An 18,445-nucleotide genomic window follows, 5' to 3' on the forward strand; every position below is an offset into this window, starting at 1 on the left:
TTTAAAATAACTATATATCCAATAACGGATATATGTTATCTCTGTTATTAACTTTGTAATATCAAAGGATTTGCGCATTAGTTGATTATAATCATTCAATTTATAATCCTGAAAGACAATAGATAACATGGAAGAAAAAAACAAATAAAACCTTTCTCCGAAGCTAGACAGAAATTGATAGGTTGACTGAAGAGATAATTTAGTGAAATAGAGTAATCAGAAGTGAAACATTGAAAATATCTGATAACTGAAAGAAGAAAGAAACTCCTGCAATTGTCGCCTTTTACGACATGGAAGCAGGAACCCAGAGAATCTATTCTTGGTTCATTTTTTTTTCGCCGGATTCCACACGGCATCTAGGCTAGTACTGTCCGGAGAGAGATAATAGGTACTATCAATCTCCTAGTGGACCTTAGCCCCCTATTTCAACTGAAACTCATCTTAAACCTGAAAATTCCATTTTTATTTAAAATTATAGAATTCGAAGGCTCGAAAGGACAGGAGGAGGGGGAGTTACCATTGCCATTAAACGACCCATTCAGCACAGGCCTCTGCCTGCCTTTAAATTGCAACTTATAGAATCCATAGGAATTGAGATTACAACGACGATGGGACCCATCATCATCATTGCAGCGTACTGCCCCAAACAAACAAATCTTCGAGGTGGTACGTGTGCATCATTGCAGCGAGATCGGGCTATGCTCACTCGACGCCAGAACAAATCCATCATTGCTGGGGACCTGAATGCACGGCATGAGCTGTGGGGAAACAAAAAACAGAATCGAAACAGATTCGTGCTTGCCGAAGATTACGAAGCTGAACAGTACAACATCCTCGCTCCGGATCAACCAACGCGACTTTCCAGATCGGGAATTCATTCCATTTTGGATATATTCATCAGCAACATCGCCATAGACAGCTCTCCGGTTGTCTTCAACGAGCTCTATACCGACCACTTTCCAGTAATATTGACATTGGGATCTTCACCAAAAACAGTGTCTATTCAACCTCGGAGGAACTATTATCGCATCGAATGGGTCAAATTTCAACAAATCGCCGACCAACTTATTAATATCAATTTGCCACTAGATTCTCCGATGGAAATCGATGCTGCCCTATCTTCCTTCCAGCACTCAATCACAGTCGCTCGTCATGGGACATATGCCAACATTTGCCGAGTTTCTCTTTGAAAATTGACAGTGTCACCAAGAAACTCATTCGACTTTGAAATATGTACCGGAGGCAGTATCAACGAACTGGCATCCTAGATAAGAAGACCTCTTATAACAACTTAACTAGACTAATCCAGGAAAGAATATCTGAGCTTCGCAACAGGAACTTCCAGAAATTCTCCCACATTCAAAGCCCTTCTGGTCCTTAAAGAAGGTGCTTAAGAAAAAATCGAAGCCTATTCCTCCTCTGATGTCACCCCAGGAGGCAGCTGAAGAAATACCTTTTATCACACCAGTAGAGGAGGCAAATCCGCTAGGCCAGCAGTTCGTGTGTTCTCACAATTTAGGACTCATCATAGTTAGTCCACATGAAAGAACCGTTGCTGATAGCGTAGCTGAGGTTGACCAATCAGACAGCTTGGTTCTTGAGGAAAGTAGAGTCACTGCGAATGAGCTGATGGCTATTGTGAAAAAAATCCAAAAATATCAAGGCCCCCGCTTTCGACAACACATTCAACATTGAGCTGAAACGTTTGAGTATTCGCTCATTTGTTTTCTTAGCTAAAAATTTTAGCAAGTGCTGGGAGCTTGGCTACTTCCCTTCAATGTGGAAGGTAACTAAAGTTATCCCAGTTTTGAAACCGGGTTAAGATCCCTCCTTTTCCAAGGCCCATCATCTTACTCTCTGCCCTATCCAAGCTTTTTAAAAAGTCAATACAAAGACGAATTCGTGCTATCACTGGTGAGCAGAATATATTACTGAAAGAACAGTTTGGGTTCCGGAAAGGAAGATCCACCATGCACCAACTCACAAGGGTTAACAACGTCATCCAGTAAAACAAATCAGTGTCCAAAACGACTGCCATAACAATATTGGATATTGAAAAGGCATTCGACAATGTGTGGCACAATGGTGTGGTGTTTAAACTGCATCGGGATAATATTCCCATGTATCTTATTAAAATTATCAAAAATTACCTTGCAGATAGAGTATTTCAGGTTTCTCTGAATAATGCACTTTCAGAAAGATTTACTATTCCTGTTGGTGTACCCCAAAGAAGTATCAAAATCTCCAAAACTTGTTCCATCAGACGAATGTCGAATACGATTCGGTGATGAGGTCATCCAATGGTCCGACAAAGTTATCTATCTAGGACTCACCTTTGACAGACATCTGATATTCAGGTCACATGTTGACAAAATCGTTTAAAAATTCAGCATACTCATTAAGTCTCTGTATCCGCTGATTTGTAGAACATCTAAACTTTGCCTGAAGAATCAGATGGCTGTCTATAAACAAATCATCAACCCCGCAATAGAATACGCAGTCCCTGTTTAGCGGGGCTGTGCACGAACGCACAAACTTAGGCTTCAGCGCATTCAAAGTAAGATCTTAAAGATGATTCTAAATCTACCCCGTTGGACAAGGACTAGTGAAGTACATGAGATGGTCTACCTGGATATAATAAAACAAAAATTCGAATAATATTGTACGAAATTTGAAGATATAATACAAACAATTCAAATAATTCAAAATTCGTACGTATTAGGTTAGGGTAGGTAGATATTTTATTATTAATTTAAATGAATATTATGATTAATCATTAGTATGTAAAACACGAGTAACTAAAACACCTATTATCAATAACGAATCGTATGAACATGGAAGGCCAAAGGGTCAAAACAGGGTACTGTAAAACGTTGATTCAAATAAGATAATATAATAAGATAATAAGATTATTAAACAGATATTTATGCAAAAAAGGGTTGTGCTTTCATTTGCCATTCGTTCGTCGGGAGCAGCAGTTGTCAGTATGAGCGCAGACTTTTTTCGTGGTACAAAATCTCAAACGCTTAGGTCGTGCTTTCATTTGAATTTCAATCGTCGGGAGGAGAATTTAGTTTCATAATTATGTTTCAGTAATTTAGTTCCAGAATTCCAACTGGATTTCGGAACTGAATTTAGAACCTGCATGTTGGAACTGGATTCCGAAACTTCAGTTTCGAAATTGAATTCTGAGCCTGTTCTACGTTTAGGATTTAGTTCTTGAACTCAGGTCCAGTCCCTAAATTCTTCGAGTCGGTTCTTTTTAGAACCATTAACATATTCCCAAAGAACTAAGCAGAATTTTGCTTTACTGTACTATATACGGTCCTTTTTTCATAGTTTAGGTACATCGTTTCAAATTCTAGAAGAGAAAAAGGGGGAAGCTGGCATAATTAATACCAGCAATCAACTAATTGATATTCGAGAGTAAGAAGAAAGCGTTTCAATTATATGCGTATCCAGTTATGTCTGTGACATTAAATACCCGTATATTCATTCGTTGTTTTAGAAACATTATTAATTTGGAAATGAAAACCTGCACTGGTATCGTGCCATGCTTCAAAACTTCGGATAACAGTTCGGCTGAAAAGTTCGTATCGTTTAATAGAAACCCACATTTTTTTGTCAAAATTCGTTTTTATTATTCAACATAATTGCCATCAGAGGCGATACAGCGATTATAGCGATCTTCCAACTTTTCGATACCATTTTTGTAGTACGATTTGTCCTTTGCCTCAAAATAGGCCTCAGTTTCAGCGATTACCTCTTCATTGCTTCTAAATGTTTTACCAGCGAGCATTCTCTTAAGGTCTGAGAACAGGAAAAAGTCACTGGGGGCCAAATCTGGAGAATACGGTGGATGAGGGAGCAATTTGAAGCTTAATTCGTTCAATTTCAGCATGGTTTTCATCGACTTGTTTTTGATCGATTGTGAGCTCACGCGGCACCCATTTTGCACAAAGCTTTCTCATATCCAAATATTCGTGAATAATATGTCCAACACGTTCCTTTGATATCTTTAGGGTGTCAGCTATCTCGATCAACTTCACTTTACGGTCATTGAAAATCATTTTGTGGATTTTTTTCACGTTTTCATCGGTAGCAGCCTCTTTTGGACGTCCAATGCGTTCATCGTCTTCGGTGCTCATATGACCAGTACGAAATTTTGCAAACCACTTACGAATTGTTGCTTCGCCCGGTGCAGAGTCTGGATAACACTCATCAAGCCATTTTTTGGTATCGGCGGCACTTTTTTTCATCAAAAAGTAGTGTTTCATCAACACACGAAATTCCTTTTTTTCCATTTTTTTCACAATAACAAAAGTAGCTTCACTCAAAATGCAATATCTCACAAACTAATAATCAGACAGCTGTCAAATTTATACACGTATCTTTTGAAGGTTGGTACTAACGGAAAATGGTATGGATTTAATTCTAGTGGCGCCCTCTCATAGGAACGATACGAACTTTTCAGCCGATGTTTTTATAACGAAACTAAGCTGTTTAACCCTCAGGGTACGGACTATAAAAAAGTTACGTTCAGTACGGACTGGGTTAGCCTAACCCGGCGACTTTGATTGGGTGTATATCAGGCTGTACTTTGTCAATTTGAATAATTTTTTTTTTATTTTGTGTAAAATTGTCTCAAAAATATAATAGAGTTGTCAGATTAATCATTTAACTGATTGAAAAAAAATTATAATGAAAAATGTGAACGACTTCTCTTCGTATGGCGCTTTTTTCAAATTTCGCTCGGGTTACGGTAACCCAGTCCGTACCCTGAGGGTTAATGGTGCCTGATTCTTTATAATCTATTACAAATGGATGAATTGTTGTTTGATCATAGTTCTAATGATGACTTTGAACAGCATCTTGAAGAACGAATGAATAATTCTCGAAAAAATCACATATTACAACTACTTCTCCTTCAGTTAATATGTGATTTGTGTTTTTAAGAGATTGAGATTGTTCTTTTTATGTAGTCATGAGATACAAGTATTGATGTGAAACACATCATTGTTTTCTACATTCTGTTACATAAGAGCGTGGTCACGATTACTCGCCTTCGGTCAAGTGGAATGATGTGATAATTTTTTTACACAGAGGGCAGTAGTGTCCTTGATGCAATGCGAAAATAACTCAGCTAATTATTGTTTACAATTCGATTTCAGTATTTTTCCAAAATAAATACCGCGTACGCTATGCGCTTCGAAGCAGTTTTTTGTGCTCGAACCCGAAAGGTCCCTAAATGACCCAAGCTGCAGCGGCGAAATATATGAAAAAGTCGAAACAGTTTGTCAGTAAGTGGGTGAATCGTTTTAAAGAGGTGAAAAATGTCGACGACTTTCCAAATCGCGGCTCTGTCGGTGTATTGTCGGAAAAAGACGAAAAAGTGATTTGTGACCTGTTTTTGAAGAATCCGACATTACCTTTACACGAAGGTGCTTAAAAATTGACCAAAAAAGAATTAAATATATCGTACGGAACTGTTTGAAGACATTTGATTGAAATTTCAATGTACTTTTCAAAAACTGATGTTGAGTGAAAAACACATGCAAAAACGCCTTAAATGGGCAAAGGAGCAAAATGGTGTCGTGACCTTGGATTGGCCCTCTCAGTCGCCCGATGCCAATCTAATTGAGAGCGTTTGGGCTCAAATGAAGATGAAGCTTGGGAAAAACCAACCACATAATTTGAAACAGCTTGCTCGACGGGTTCACAAATTTGAAGATCGTTTTCAGAAGAATGCGCGCAGAATCTCGCTTAAAGTATGCCTCGAAGGTGTCAATCCATTATTAACGCTGAAGGGGATTGGCCTTGCTATTAATGTATTTGCATGCAAATTTTTGGTCTTATAAAACAAAAAATTATATTCAAAAATATTTTCATATTGAGTCTTTTTATTTTCTCACAACAGTGACCACGCTCTTATGTAACAGACTGTATAAAGGGGTACAAATTAGTAATTCAAGGATAAATACAAGTAGGAATGTGGATAACTTTCGAATATTTACAGCAGAGTCAGTTTAGTTTCAATCAGTAATATTATTGCACCAATTGATTGAAAATACTTCTGCGTATCGATTTGAATGTTTATAGCCATGTATTTTTAATTATATATCATTGAATTGTTGATTACTAGCTAGTAGTGTCCTATTTTGCCTGCTAAAAATTTTCGGCCTACCGTTTTTCCCTAACGTAGACGACGGTTTTGCATAAGTAAACGATATATCCATGGAAAGGCATTGCTCTAATAGGTCAATCGAGGCAAAAGCGAAGCTGTTGGAAGCACGCGAATCAATAAATATAAGGGTAACTATAGCTAACGTTTCAGTTCTATGTGTAGCATGCCAGAGGTACGTTGTTGCCAGACAGCAAGACACAAAGCGCTATAAAACGATTTGAAGCTTGTGTTATGCAAATTCAGCAAAATTTTCATGTTATGTCGTTTTCGCTTGAGAAATTTCTCATCTATCCCAGGGTAAATTTTGAATGCTTTAGATTATTTCAGTTTTTGCAATGACTGAGCGGAAATATATATTGGAAAAGCCAAGTGAAAGAAAAACTAACAGAAAAGATGAATTTTTGGAAAAACGATACGCTCAGAGACAGGACTCGAACCTGCGTTCTTATGCATTCCGTGCATACGCGCTACCATTTCGCCACTCTGATCTTGTTTTAGTCACTCTAAAACGCGAAACAGACATAGTAGCAACGTACATCGAACATGGTCTACATCCTGGCCAAATTTTAAAAAATCGAGCGGTAAAAAAACTGAGAATTAAAAAAATAAAATCTATTTTTCATTTCACGGAAAATCGAGAGACTTGTTTTTCAGTTTATATTTTTTAGAAAGTTCGATAGATTATCTACATTTTGTTCTCAGACATATTTTATGTAGAAGCTTTAGATTTCTAGTTATAATTGTTTGAAAATAATGTGTCTGAACACACATACAGTCTGTTACATAAGAACATGGTCACGATTACTCGCGATCGGTAAAGTGGAATGGTGTGATATTGTCTTTGATGCAATGCCAGAATAAATCAGCTGACTATTGTTTACAATTCGATTTCACGCGCTTTGCGCTACGCGCTTCGAATGTTTTTTTGTGCTCGCCCCAAAAGGTCTTAAAATGAATCAAGCTGCCGCGGCAAAATACATGAAAAGGTCGAAACAGCTTGTGAGTAAGTGGGTGAATCGTTTTAAAGAGGTGAAAAATGTCGACGACTTTCCAAATCGCGGCTCTGTCGGTGTATTGTCGGAAAAAGATGAAAAAGTTATTTGTGACCTGTTTTTGAAGAATCCGACATTAACTTTATGCGAATTGACCAAAAGAGGATTAAATATATCGTATGGAACTGTTCGAAAGTACTTTGCAAAAACCGATGTTGAGTGAATATCATATGCAAAAACGCTTTGAATGGACAAAGGAGCAAAAATGTGTCGTGACCTTGGATTGGCCCTCTCAGTCGCCTGATGACAGTCCAATTGAGAACGTTTGTGCTCAAATGAAGATGAAGCTTGGGAAAATCCGACCACACAATCTGTTCGCCGAATTCACAAATTTGGATGTTGTTTTCAGAAGAATAAGCGCAAAATCTCGCTCAAAGTATGCCTCGAAGGTTGTCACCATTCGCCATTATTAACGTTGAAGGGGATTGGACTTGCTATTAATGTATTTCATGCAAGTTTTTTACTAATGAAACAATATTCAAAAGAGTTTTCATGTTGAGTCTTTTCATTTTCTCACAACATTGACCATGCTCTTATGTAACATAACCCTTTTATAAATTAGACTTGAGTAAAAAAAGTCTCTAGCCCAGTGAAAAATACTTTATTAGCTATAACGATCAGACATGCAAATCGAAGACGTTCGTGTCAGTAGTCAGCCGATTCCGCATGGAATTGCTTTAAAGTATTCGACATTTTCAATAATAAATATTTCACAAGATTTGAATTGATCATTTATAAACTTACCGAATGATAGTCGACACAAAAAATAAGGTGATAGTTCGGTTCTGTCTTTTCTTAGGTGAATACTAACCTTTTTCCATTGCGTCTTCGTCGTTTGGTTGCATAGACAGTTGCAAGCTGACTCATATTTGAAATTATGTTATTTTGTTGATGTGACGTTTTTTTTTGTAAGAACAATATATTCGACCGTATGCACTACAGCTCTAAAATTCAGCACAATACTTTTCTCTCTCGTTAAATTACACTCAATAAATATTATTCTTCGTAATATTGAAATTATCAATGTTGTGTTATGAACTGAGATGATATAATTTATTTAGCAACACTACAAAGGCATTGATAAATCTAAAATCGTTTTCAATTCCATGCTATTACTCACGAATGGTAAATGGTCAGTGGCATGTATGTAAAGGTCAATTTATTTATTCAATGCTGATATGGTGTGGCTGTTGAATCAATAAATAATTAGCGATTCTACAGTAAAAGTATCATGCAACAACTAGCAAGGCAGCTAGTTTGGTTGCCACTAAAACTCTTACTGATGAAGAGTGAATGAAACAAACTGACCAGTAGGGACTTGGTGTGGTTAAACAAATGTTAAGAGCAGTCGAACTGTAGAAAAGGATAACTGCATATAACGTTATCTATGCGAAAGTATTATTGGTTAAAAAACAAACGTAATATTAAGAGGAAAAGAGTGCGAAAACGGAAACAGAAAGAGAGGTATAAACTGCACCATGACTGAACAGACATTATATCTGCTTTAAAGAGAGAAAAAATGGGCGTACCTTAAAGTACGATATCAAAACCAGAATGCTCAAAACGTCTCCAATAGAAAGAATGAGCTTACTCTCACTTGAACCTGTATTCGAAATATAAAATGTTGCTACATGTATTTTAGTGTTTGTCGCACAACTGTGATTGGACAACCAATGACAGAATAAGCTTCTTCAAATGAAAATGACGCTCTCAGTTACAGAGTACGGACATAGACCTGCCCTAGTCATGTAGAAAGAAAAAATTGTAATTCGTTAGGGAAATTAATTGGTCTATTGCATTCGTAAGGTGTACAAACGTTGGTCTTTTTGTTCCAGAAGAAAGCTATTTTATGCTTTCGAGTGTTTTTGGGAAATCTGAGTATGCCCGACGATTTGTTTTTAATAATTGATACAACAACGATCAATATATATATATATATATATATATATATATATATATATATATATATATATATATATATATATATATATATATATATATATATATATGTATATATATGTATATATATATATATATATATATATATATATATATATATATATATATATATATATATATATATGTATATATATATATATATATATATATATATATATATATATATATATATATATATATATATATATATATATATATATATATATATATATATATATATATATATATATATATATATATATATATATATATATATATATATTTATATAATTCGTAGACGTTTTGTACTATCTGCTTATTTATTAGACCCGCACTGTTTCATTTTGCATTAGGATGATAATTTCTATGTTAGGATGAATACGAAAAAATAGATGTTTTGGGATATTTTAAAAAAAAACTGGCTTTTACCTTTTTAAATAATATTCAAACAGATACAATATTCGCTTGAGCTGTGGAAAATTTTTCCGAGAAACTGAAGGCCGAATGTGATGTACCAATCGATTCAGCTCAACGAGCTCAACAAATGTCTGTGTATGCATGTATGCGTGTTTGTATCGGTGTGAAAAATTAAGAGGCGTGTTTCTCATATGACTTTGAAGTCTTCTTATTTTTCCATGACGATTTGAATTTTTAAAACACATCACCCTGTAATTCCAAAATTGGAAGTCGAAAAATCGAATAAAGTTCATTAATTTTGTATGGAACACGATTCTAAAAGTTTAAATTGAAAACGAATAAACTCCTCTATTCCCGATAATTTCGGAACCGGAATTTGAAAATCGATGTAACCGAAGTCTATTAAATTCACCTAAGGGATTGTAAACCATTTTATTTGATTCTAAATTTTTGAAAATCAGTGTAGCCATTTTTGAGAAATCGTAGTGCGTTCCAAATAAAATTTTTGGGTATTGCCAATGTAATAAATTTTTAGACTCTAGCACAAAAGCCGTATGCTGTTCACATTAGGGATGTTAGGTTAATTTTTTAAGCAGGCGCTAAGAAGTTTGTGCAATCAAACTGTTTCTGTGACTGTGGAAAAAATATCGCTTCTAAGCGAGCATGTGAAAGTCAAAGATGTTAAGATCAAAAATGTTCATTTAACATCAGTAATCAGTGAAATTAATTAATCAGAAATCAGACAATTCAATTCTCGATATATCCGTTAAAAATGAACGGATTTTACCAATCTATGGCTTGTTGGATAGCTATTACCGGGTAAAATTTAGATTTCAAAGCATTTTTTATTTACAAGATTAGTTGTGACATATATTATCGGAAACTGCATTTAAAAAAAAATGTTTGTACAACTAGGAGAGTAATCATCAGATCTAAACATCTGTTTTAATCCAAGTGGTGTAATGATGCCTTTCTCATATTACTTATAACATCATAAATATTACTTTATAATTCGCAAAAAAAAACAACCGTTCACTGAATAGAAACAGGAAGGTTTTTTCTGACGTAGTCTAACAAAATCTACAAATCCTGTTTACCCTGTAGTTCCGGAACAGAAAATAGTATCCACAACAAATTAGGAATTCCATAAAACTGTAAGAACCTATATGTTTGTGAAAATAGATTTGAATCATGTAGAAAAATGAGTGAGATCCTTTTTGCTGCTTATGATTATTATTTCCAATACTTTCGATATCGGATACAGATGACCGGAATAGCCGAAGTTGGTTGGTTTGCCAGCTACAAATGGAAACAGTTTTGAACCTAATTAAACCTAGACTTACTATCTCATGCTCTATTTCGATTGAACCAGTTAAACGAAATTTAACAAAAGAAGCGAACCTACGTTTCTGTTACTTTTGCATATTTATAAGTCAACCTAACAGCATAAACCAGCACCATAAAACATGTAGTAGGATTATTATTATTATTGGCATCACTACACCACCGGCACGGCATTCCCGAGTAAAGTCTAACATAAAAATGAGAACAAATTGAAATCTGATGATGATAGCAACATCAGATTGAAATCCTAATATGATATCGACTCATCAAATTTTCAATTATTATCACATTATGTTATCAATGTTGCCTTTTACAAAAATCCTATGTTTACCGCAACCAACGATTTTTTTCGAAATTTTTTCAACTTTTACGCAAATAATGCTTCTTCTTTTTTATCACGAGAATACTGGTGTCAAATCACACGTCTGGGAGGCATTAGATAAATTGGCGATCATCGGTACCACGTTTGTCTGAAGCAGGTCAATCTGAACAGTGGCTTTGGCATTCCCATCTCGCTGATCGTCTGCCGTAGAAGGAACTTATTTCAGAATTCTATATGAGAAATATATTTGACGTCATCGATTTCCTTCTAGATACGTTAAGTATTCGGTCCTGCAACAATTTTTGCGTTCAGTTTGAAAAAATGTTTCGATATTTGCTATCATACGACGTCGCGAAGTTCATTCCAAAGTTTTTAGACCATTATTTTCAGTGCATCCAGAAATCGGGACCTGGATGACGAAAATAATCTACTCACCAAACCCGTTCTTAAAATACCCATAACTTTATATCCAACAGTATGGAAAAATTCATTGTTTATGAAGTTCGAACATCGAACAATGAATGTCTCAGATTTTAGAGAATAGAGCTAATTCTTAATAATACTTTAGTGGCTTATAGGACCCACCAAGAAAATACATGTTTAATTTGTATATTCCTAAGTAGTCCACAAACTGTATCGAAGACACTCTTCAAAACAATTCTCATTCCTAGTTATAAATGCTTAGAACTTCATATACTCACTAACGCTAGATACTATGAGAAGTATTTTAGCAATCATCTAATAGATCTTGAAACTTTGATAGACTTTTCCAGAGATACCGTCTAACTAAATCTGCATAATCTTGAGTCACAGGACTAATTCTGCATCAAATGATCGTAAAATTATAAGTCTACACAAGAACTAAAAATTTACTGAAGAGATTATGGTTCTATCTGTGGTCAGAAACGAGATAATCGTTAATTGTCCCAATTAGTCGAAAAAATAAATGATCTGGGATACCTTATTGCCGGATTCCTAATTCACGTTCCCTGTGTTGTAAAAGACTTCACTGTAAATTGTTCGGTCTTCAGAGCCTCTAAATTCGTATTTCAAAGTGATTACATGTGCGAGTTGTGTGAGATCAAGTAGATAACTCAATTTATAATGTTCGAATGTTATAATGTTCGAATGCTACAGTTTTGGATATGAGAAGGACAAAGAGAACATGCGGGAAGACTGACAAAAACTACCTGCATACAACTTTGTGAAATAACACTGCTTGTAATATAACCGAACATTTTCCGTCTCTTTATAGCTAACACTTACAGTCCATAGCAATAGCAAAAAATTCGCATTCCAAATCACCTAAGTTCGAAACCGGATTCTCTCTCATTTACCAATGGGTTGCATACAATCTTTTTTTTGCTTGCGAGTATATCGCCTAAATGTATACTATCCCGGACTTTTTTTGGCTAGTCTATTTTTAGCTTATGCTCGTGACGTGTGATTTCAAGAAAATCTACATAATATTAAGTTTTCAGTGTGCTTTCACTGAGAGCAAAACTAGTTTTCAGTTTGATGTCACACAACATTTTTTGTCGTGAATACGACTTACTTTACTATGGGGTGCCTTTTCAAAATTAGCCATATGGAAGAATGGGCAGAACTTAATCGTGAATATCTCGACTTGTATTATTGGCAGCTACATAATTCTTTCATCATTTCATCAAAAATATGATCAGGAATTTAGGATAATATTTTGAACAGTGTGAGATCACCACAAACAACTCAAAAATTAAGTTTTATCAAAATTTTAAAACAACGCGGAAAACTCTTTACTTTCGCTTGGGGTTTTCGCGCAAGGACGACGATTTTGAGGTAGTCAAGCACATATCTTCAACTGACTGCGTATAAAAGGGGAACCGTGGTCGAAAATCGATCATTTCTTCTTGTGCGTTGGATGGAAGCGGATGTCGTGGGAATGATTTAATCAACCAGCAGCTAGTGCACCTTCTGCGTGGTTAAAAACCTCAAACGCTCAGGTCGCAACTCTTATTTGGACTTCAATCGTCAATGCTTTCATTTGGACTTTGGTCGTCAGGTGGAGCAGTCGCTAGTAATAAGGGCAGACCCTTAGCGTTGTACAAAACCTCAAACGCTCAGGTCGCAGAACCAGTTTCCCTTCGAAGAAAATCGATTACATCATCCTGTTGGAGGTCGTTTGCATTGGAGAAAAATACAACGGATAATGGACAACAATGTGAAACATTATGCAAAATCTCAAATTCTCTAAGGTGCCATTCATAATACCCAAAGAATTATGCGAAATCTTACTTCACTATACTGTATACGGCCCATTTTTCAATCAGTTGTATGATAGTTTGTAGTAATCTTTCTGCAGATTTGCTATATAAAATGCATAGCACCGACTCAGAAGTCATTCATTTCGAATTTGGTTGTCGTTGTCATCGTGTTTATTATGGTGCGATCGAGGAATCTCCAAGCTTGTTACCGCAAGCGGAAGAAGCAGGAGACTCCAACAGAACACATATCAGTTTCGCATTCACGGACAACAGGTCATCCTGGAGATAGAAGACGGAAGTCAGCGGTATCTATCGAAATTTGAACTCGACTCGTCACTCCATCACGAACGCCTTCATAAACGGTTCTTTTCAGAACCACCATTATTTTATCATAAGGAACTTTACTGGTTGTTTCGTAATATTTGTGTGTCAGAATGTTTAATGTAACTAATCTGTACTGTAGTTTAGGTGTATCGTTTCAAATTCTAGTAGTGTAAAAGGGCAAAACTTGCACAATTCACACTATCGATCAACTAATTTATATTCGGAAGTATAAAGTAAAAGTGTCAGTTTTATTCGTATTCACGACATCCAGTTATGTCTCTGACATTACACATCTGTACTTGTTTTACTTTCGATTTTGATCTTCTAACCGTTAAAATGACCAAAACGATAGCAAATGAAGTAATCGATATATACGAACAGCACAATATCAAATTGAGTTTTCTTTTTGATCTCACACTCTACTCGGGTTACTGAACTACCGGTTGTGAAAATTACCTATACATCGCTAAGCTTGGAATTCCGATGTATGTTCATTTTTTATGTGCAACACATCTTTGTTTTCTATATGGGGATTCAAATAAGAAATTCAAGGGTAAGCAAGGGTCTAAGTAGAAATGTGGTCAACTATTTAATACTTACAGTTTAGTCAGTTTAGTTTCAATCATTAATGTTATTTCATCAATTGATTGGAAATATTTCTACGTATTGATTTGAATGTTGATAACCTAGCAATTTTAATTATATATCATTGAAATGTTCATTAATAGCTAGCAGTGTCCTATTTGGCTGCTAAAAAACTCCGGCATACCGGATTTCTCTAACGTAGACGACGGTTTTGAAGAAGTCAGCGATATATCAATGGGAAAGCATCGCTCTGATTGGTCAATCGATGAAAAAACGAATCTGTTGGAAGCGCGCGAATCTATAAATATAGACGAAATTATAGCTAGCGTTCCAGTCCTACGTGTAGCATGCCAGAGGAAGATTGTTGCTAGATAGCAAGACAGAAAGCGCTATAAAACGATTTGAAGCTTTAATTGGTATGCTCTGATCTTGTGTCATGCGAGTTCGGATGAAATTCCAGGTTATGTCGTTTACGTCTGATAAATGTGCACTACCCCAGGGTAAATTTCGAGTGTTCAAGATTATTTTTAATTTATATAAGACGAATTCGATTGATAATGAGAAAAAAATCGTTCGTGTTGTGTTTTCTTCTTCCATGTTTCACGGTATTGTATTGTCATTCTATATGCCAGTTTGAAAGCTTTGTCAAAATCATCGCCCTGTAACTGTGGAACCGGAAGTCGAATCCGGATGAAATTTCATAGTAGCTTTTGAGACAATGTGAGTTTTAATTTAAACCAAGATTTGTGAAAATCGGTTTCAGCGTCGCTTAGAAATCGAAACGAGTTCTACTTTTGGAGTACTTGATTGAACATATTTATTCTAATTTTCATGTATTACCCTGAAACTCCAGAACAGGAACTTGGCTCCAAAAGAATCTCAATATCCGGCTATGGGACCATAAGACCTTTCATTTTAATCTAAGTTTGTAAAAATCGGTTCAGCCATCTTTGAAAAAAGTGAGTGGATATTTTTTCATGTTGTTGGTTCATATCACCCTGTATCTCCGGAACCGGAAGTCGGATCTGGAACGAATTCAATAGCAGGCTATGGGATCAAAGGACCTTTCATTTGAAGATAAGTTTATAAAAATCGGTTTAGCCATCTCTGAGAAAATTGAGTGCATATTTTAATTACATACATACACACATACACACATAGACATTTTGCTTAGTTTGTTGAGCTGAATCGAATATTATAAGACGATCGGCCCTCCGGACCTCAGTTAAAAAGTTGGTTTTCATAGTGATTACATAGCCTTTCTATATGAATAGAGTGAATGATTCTTCGAAGACCAGGGTTTGGAATATTCATTCACCGGTGAATGAATATGTAGTTTCCATTGAATTGTGAGTGAACAGTTCCACCGACGACACGACCTGCCACTCGCTTTAAAAACTGTATCGTAAATTTAACTACCCCTCAGTAACTCGTAACGTCAAAATGAGATCCTACGAAATATATATGGAATTGGCAACCCAGGTTGATAAACTGTTGTTTTTAGAAAACAGTTACCATATCCTTGGTTACGTTTGTTGTTCAAATTGAAAAATGTAAATAGAACAAAACGAACCAATATGTAATAAGTATTTCAGCACACTTCTAACGTAAGTCGCAAAGGAAGAAGATGCGATTTCAAGTATAAATGTATTATAGGTATAGTTGAAATGGTTAGCTCATATAACGCCTAACGATTTTTTAGAGTTTTCAAATTTGTGTGCAATTGCTGATCATCCTTATTCTACATAAAGACGTATTGGTTTAGGTTTTGCCCTCAAATGTTGATGAGAATTCGGCTAACTTCAATTCAAATGCTTAAGAATCTAAGTGAATGATGAACCAGTGGACGGCCTTTAAGATAGTAAAAGCAACAAAAGGAGATAAAAAATAAGTTAAAACAATGTAAATAAAAAATTGTTGAAGCCATCCGAAACCAGCCAATCTCAATCACTAAACTCGAAGATGATAAATTTGATCAGCATCAACCGGAGAAAACAGATTTGAAAAATGACATGCAAATGCAACTATAGGATAAACCAAGACTAAAACAAATCATCGAAATTGATACTATCGAATATGAATAACGATTCGATAAAATATTAATAACAACTTGTAGGAGAAAATAAGAGGAAAAAAACGATTAAGACAACTTAGGTAAACTTCACTAAGATAGATTCTTAGTGATGAAGTATTTGTTAATATAACAAGGTCTTTCTTATATCATCTGTATATTCCTACAAATAATTTTCATACTCCTTCTTGTCATCGTATAATAGCTTCACAGCGGTCTAAAAGTTTCGCGAGTCATACTTAAGATAATCCATCCGTATTTTAACAAATTTACATTCAGAACATTCAGGAACAGGATGTCAAGCGAAATGCCCTACCGATGGCGATTGCTGCAATAATTGAGAAAGAAATGAAACAGGCATTTTGCCGCGGTCGCTCGTATCATGGTAGGATCGATAATTACCTTGTGTCGTTCCACACATTTTTTCATTTCTCACCAGGAAACAACAATCAAGTTGATAACTTCGCCAAGTATTCGAACAGATCAATAGTAAAACCAACTCCTGGACAATACAATTTGAAAAGCTTACCCAATTAAAGAACTTGCTGGCTCTTCGAAAACATATGCAGTTACCCACCTTCTTGTTAAACTCAAATACGTTGGAATTGTTACAAACCTTCCGGTTTCGTTTTCGCTCGTAAAGAAATATGCTAGAAGCAGAGAATTATAAGTCTGTTGCGAAAAATATCTAAGAAATCCTTCAAACTTCCCAGAAGTAATCTTGAGATATCCTAATTTAGACGAACTTTTTCAATTTTTTTGTTTATTTATTTTGCTGGGGTACCTCGGTAACTATTTATTAGCAACCAAAACAGTGTTGCTTAAGAATTTTATTTATATCAATAATAAGGGGTCACTATATTTATGGTAACTGGTGGTAAATCACTCACGAACACTTTTTATTCCGATTTTTATTCGGAGTGCCTGGTCGTGTCGTCGGTTCCACCGCTCACAAAGATGCCGCTTTTTTCAGCCAAAAAGAACCACACAAACAAAACGCTAGTGGAAGCAAATATATTCCACATATGCACAGATGGTACAGTGTGCTGGTATTAGAGTCTTCATGAAGCATAGAAGCCGTGAATATAATTTTCTCTCGTGGTCTGAACGTCGTTCCTCTCACAAAATAATTGATGGTAAGCTAACTTCTTCACGGGACTAGAAAGTGATGAAGATTATACACATATTCAGTTTTCGCCAAAACAATTATGACTGGTTGTTGGCTGTCGGATGTTTCTGCACGTTCGTTTGTAGAGAATTGATTTTGCGCGCAATGCCGCACTGCAACCGGTAGCGCGTTTATATGAATAAAGGTGTTGCTGTAGTAAGGACATGTTTCCGTCAGATAAGCAGAGCCGCCGAGAGGGGGGATGCCCCTCGGGCCGGGACTTTTAGGTCGATGAACATTCTTCAACCGAATGAGCAGTTGAAGATTGTCATCGATGATAGGAGAATTTAATTTAGTTTGAGCTTTGGGAACTGAAAGATTTCTCGCTTCGATAATATAATGATTCAAATTATCAATAGCTGTGTCGATGTCCGCAGAATTTTTTAAAATAGTTTCATGATCCACATGATTTTCAATGTGAGATCTGTAATCCAACCAATTAGCTCTATGATAGTTGAATATAGAACTAATTGGATTAATTATAGCTTCGTTGGAAAGTCTGAATGTTACAGGAAGACGATCTGAGTCAAAGTCAGCATGTGTAATCGGTTCACTAAAAATGTGACTTTGATCCCTTAGAACCAGATCAATTGTAGACGGGTTTTCACGGAAGAGAAACAAGTAGGATTACTGGGATGAAGAACTGTGAAGTAATCAGCTGAGAGTTGATTATGAAGTATTTTACCATTAATGTTATTTTGCCTACAATTCCACTGGACATGCTTAGCATTTAAGTCCCTTATTACGAAAAATTTCGATCGATTTGTAGTTTTTGTAAATCGCCTTCAAAGAAATTT

At 35.7% G+C, this 18,445-nt stretch overlaps 1 protein-coding gene across 2 annotated transcripts in view; it reads right to left on the minus strand.

The window, feature by feature from the left end:
• Positions 1-8,519, minus strand: part of LOC131434826 (aryl hydrocarbon receptor) — a 698,066-nt gene extending 689,547 nt beyond the window's left edge. Inside the window, exons 1-2 of one of the 2 annotated variants that reach the window (XM_058601997.1) lie at positions 8,357-8,519; positions 8,048-8,274 (exon numbers count right to left, since the gene is read on the minus strand). In XM_058601997.1, the coding sequence (XP_058457980.1) occupies positions 8,048-8,103 (56 nt within the window). In that variant the 5' untranslated portion in view covers positions 8,104-8,274; positions 8,357-8,519. Of the gene's footprint in view, positions 1-8,047 lie in introns of both variants that reach the window. The other variant, XM_058601998.1, reaches the window with a different exon arrangement.
• Positions 8,520-18,445: the final 9,926 nt, after the last annotated feature.

This window comes from Malaya genurostris, chromosome 3, assembly GCF_030247185.1.
Source record: "Malaya genurostris strain Urasoe2022 chromosome 3, Malgen_1.1, whole genome shotgun sequence".
Taxonomy (NCBI): domain Eukaryota; kingdom Metazoa; phylum Arthropoda; class Insecta; order Diptera; family Culicidae; genus Malaya; species Malaya genurostris.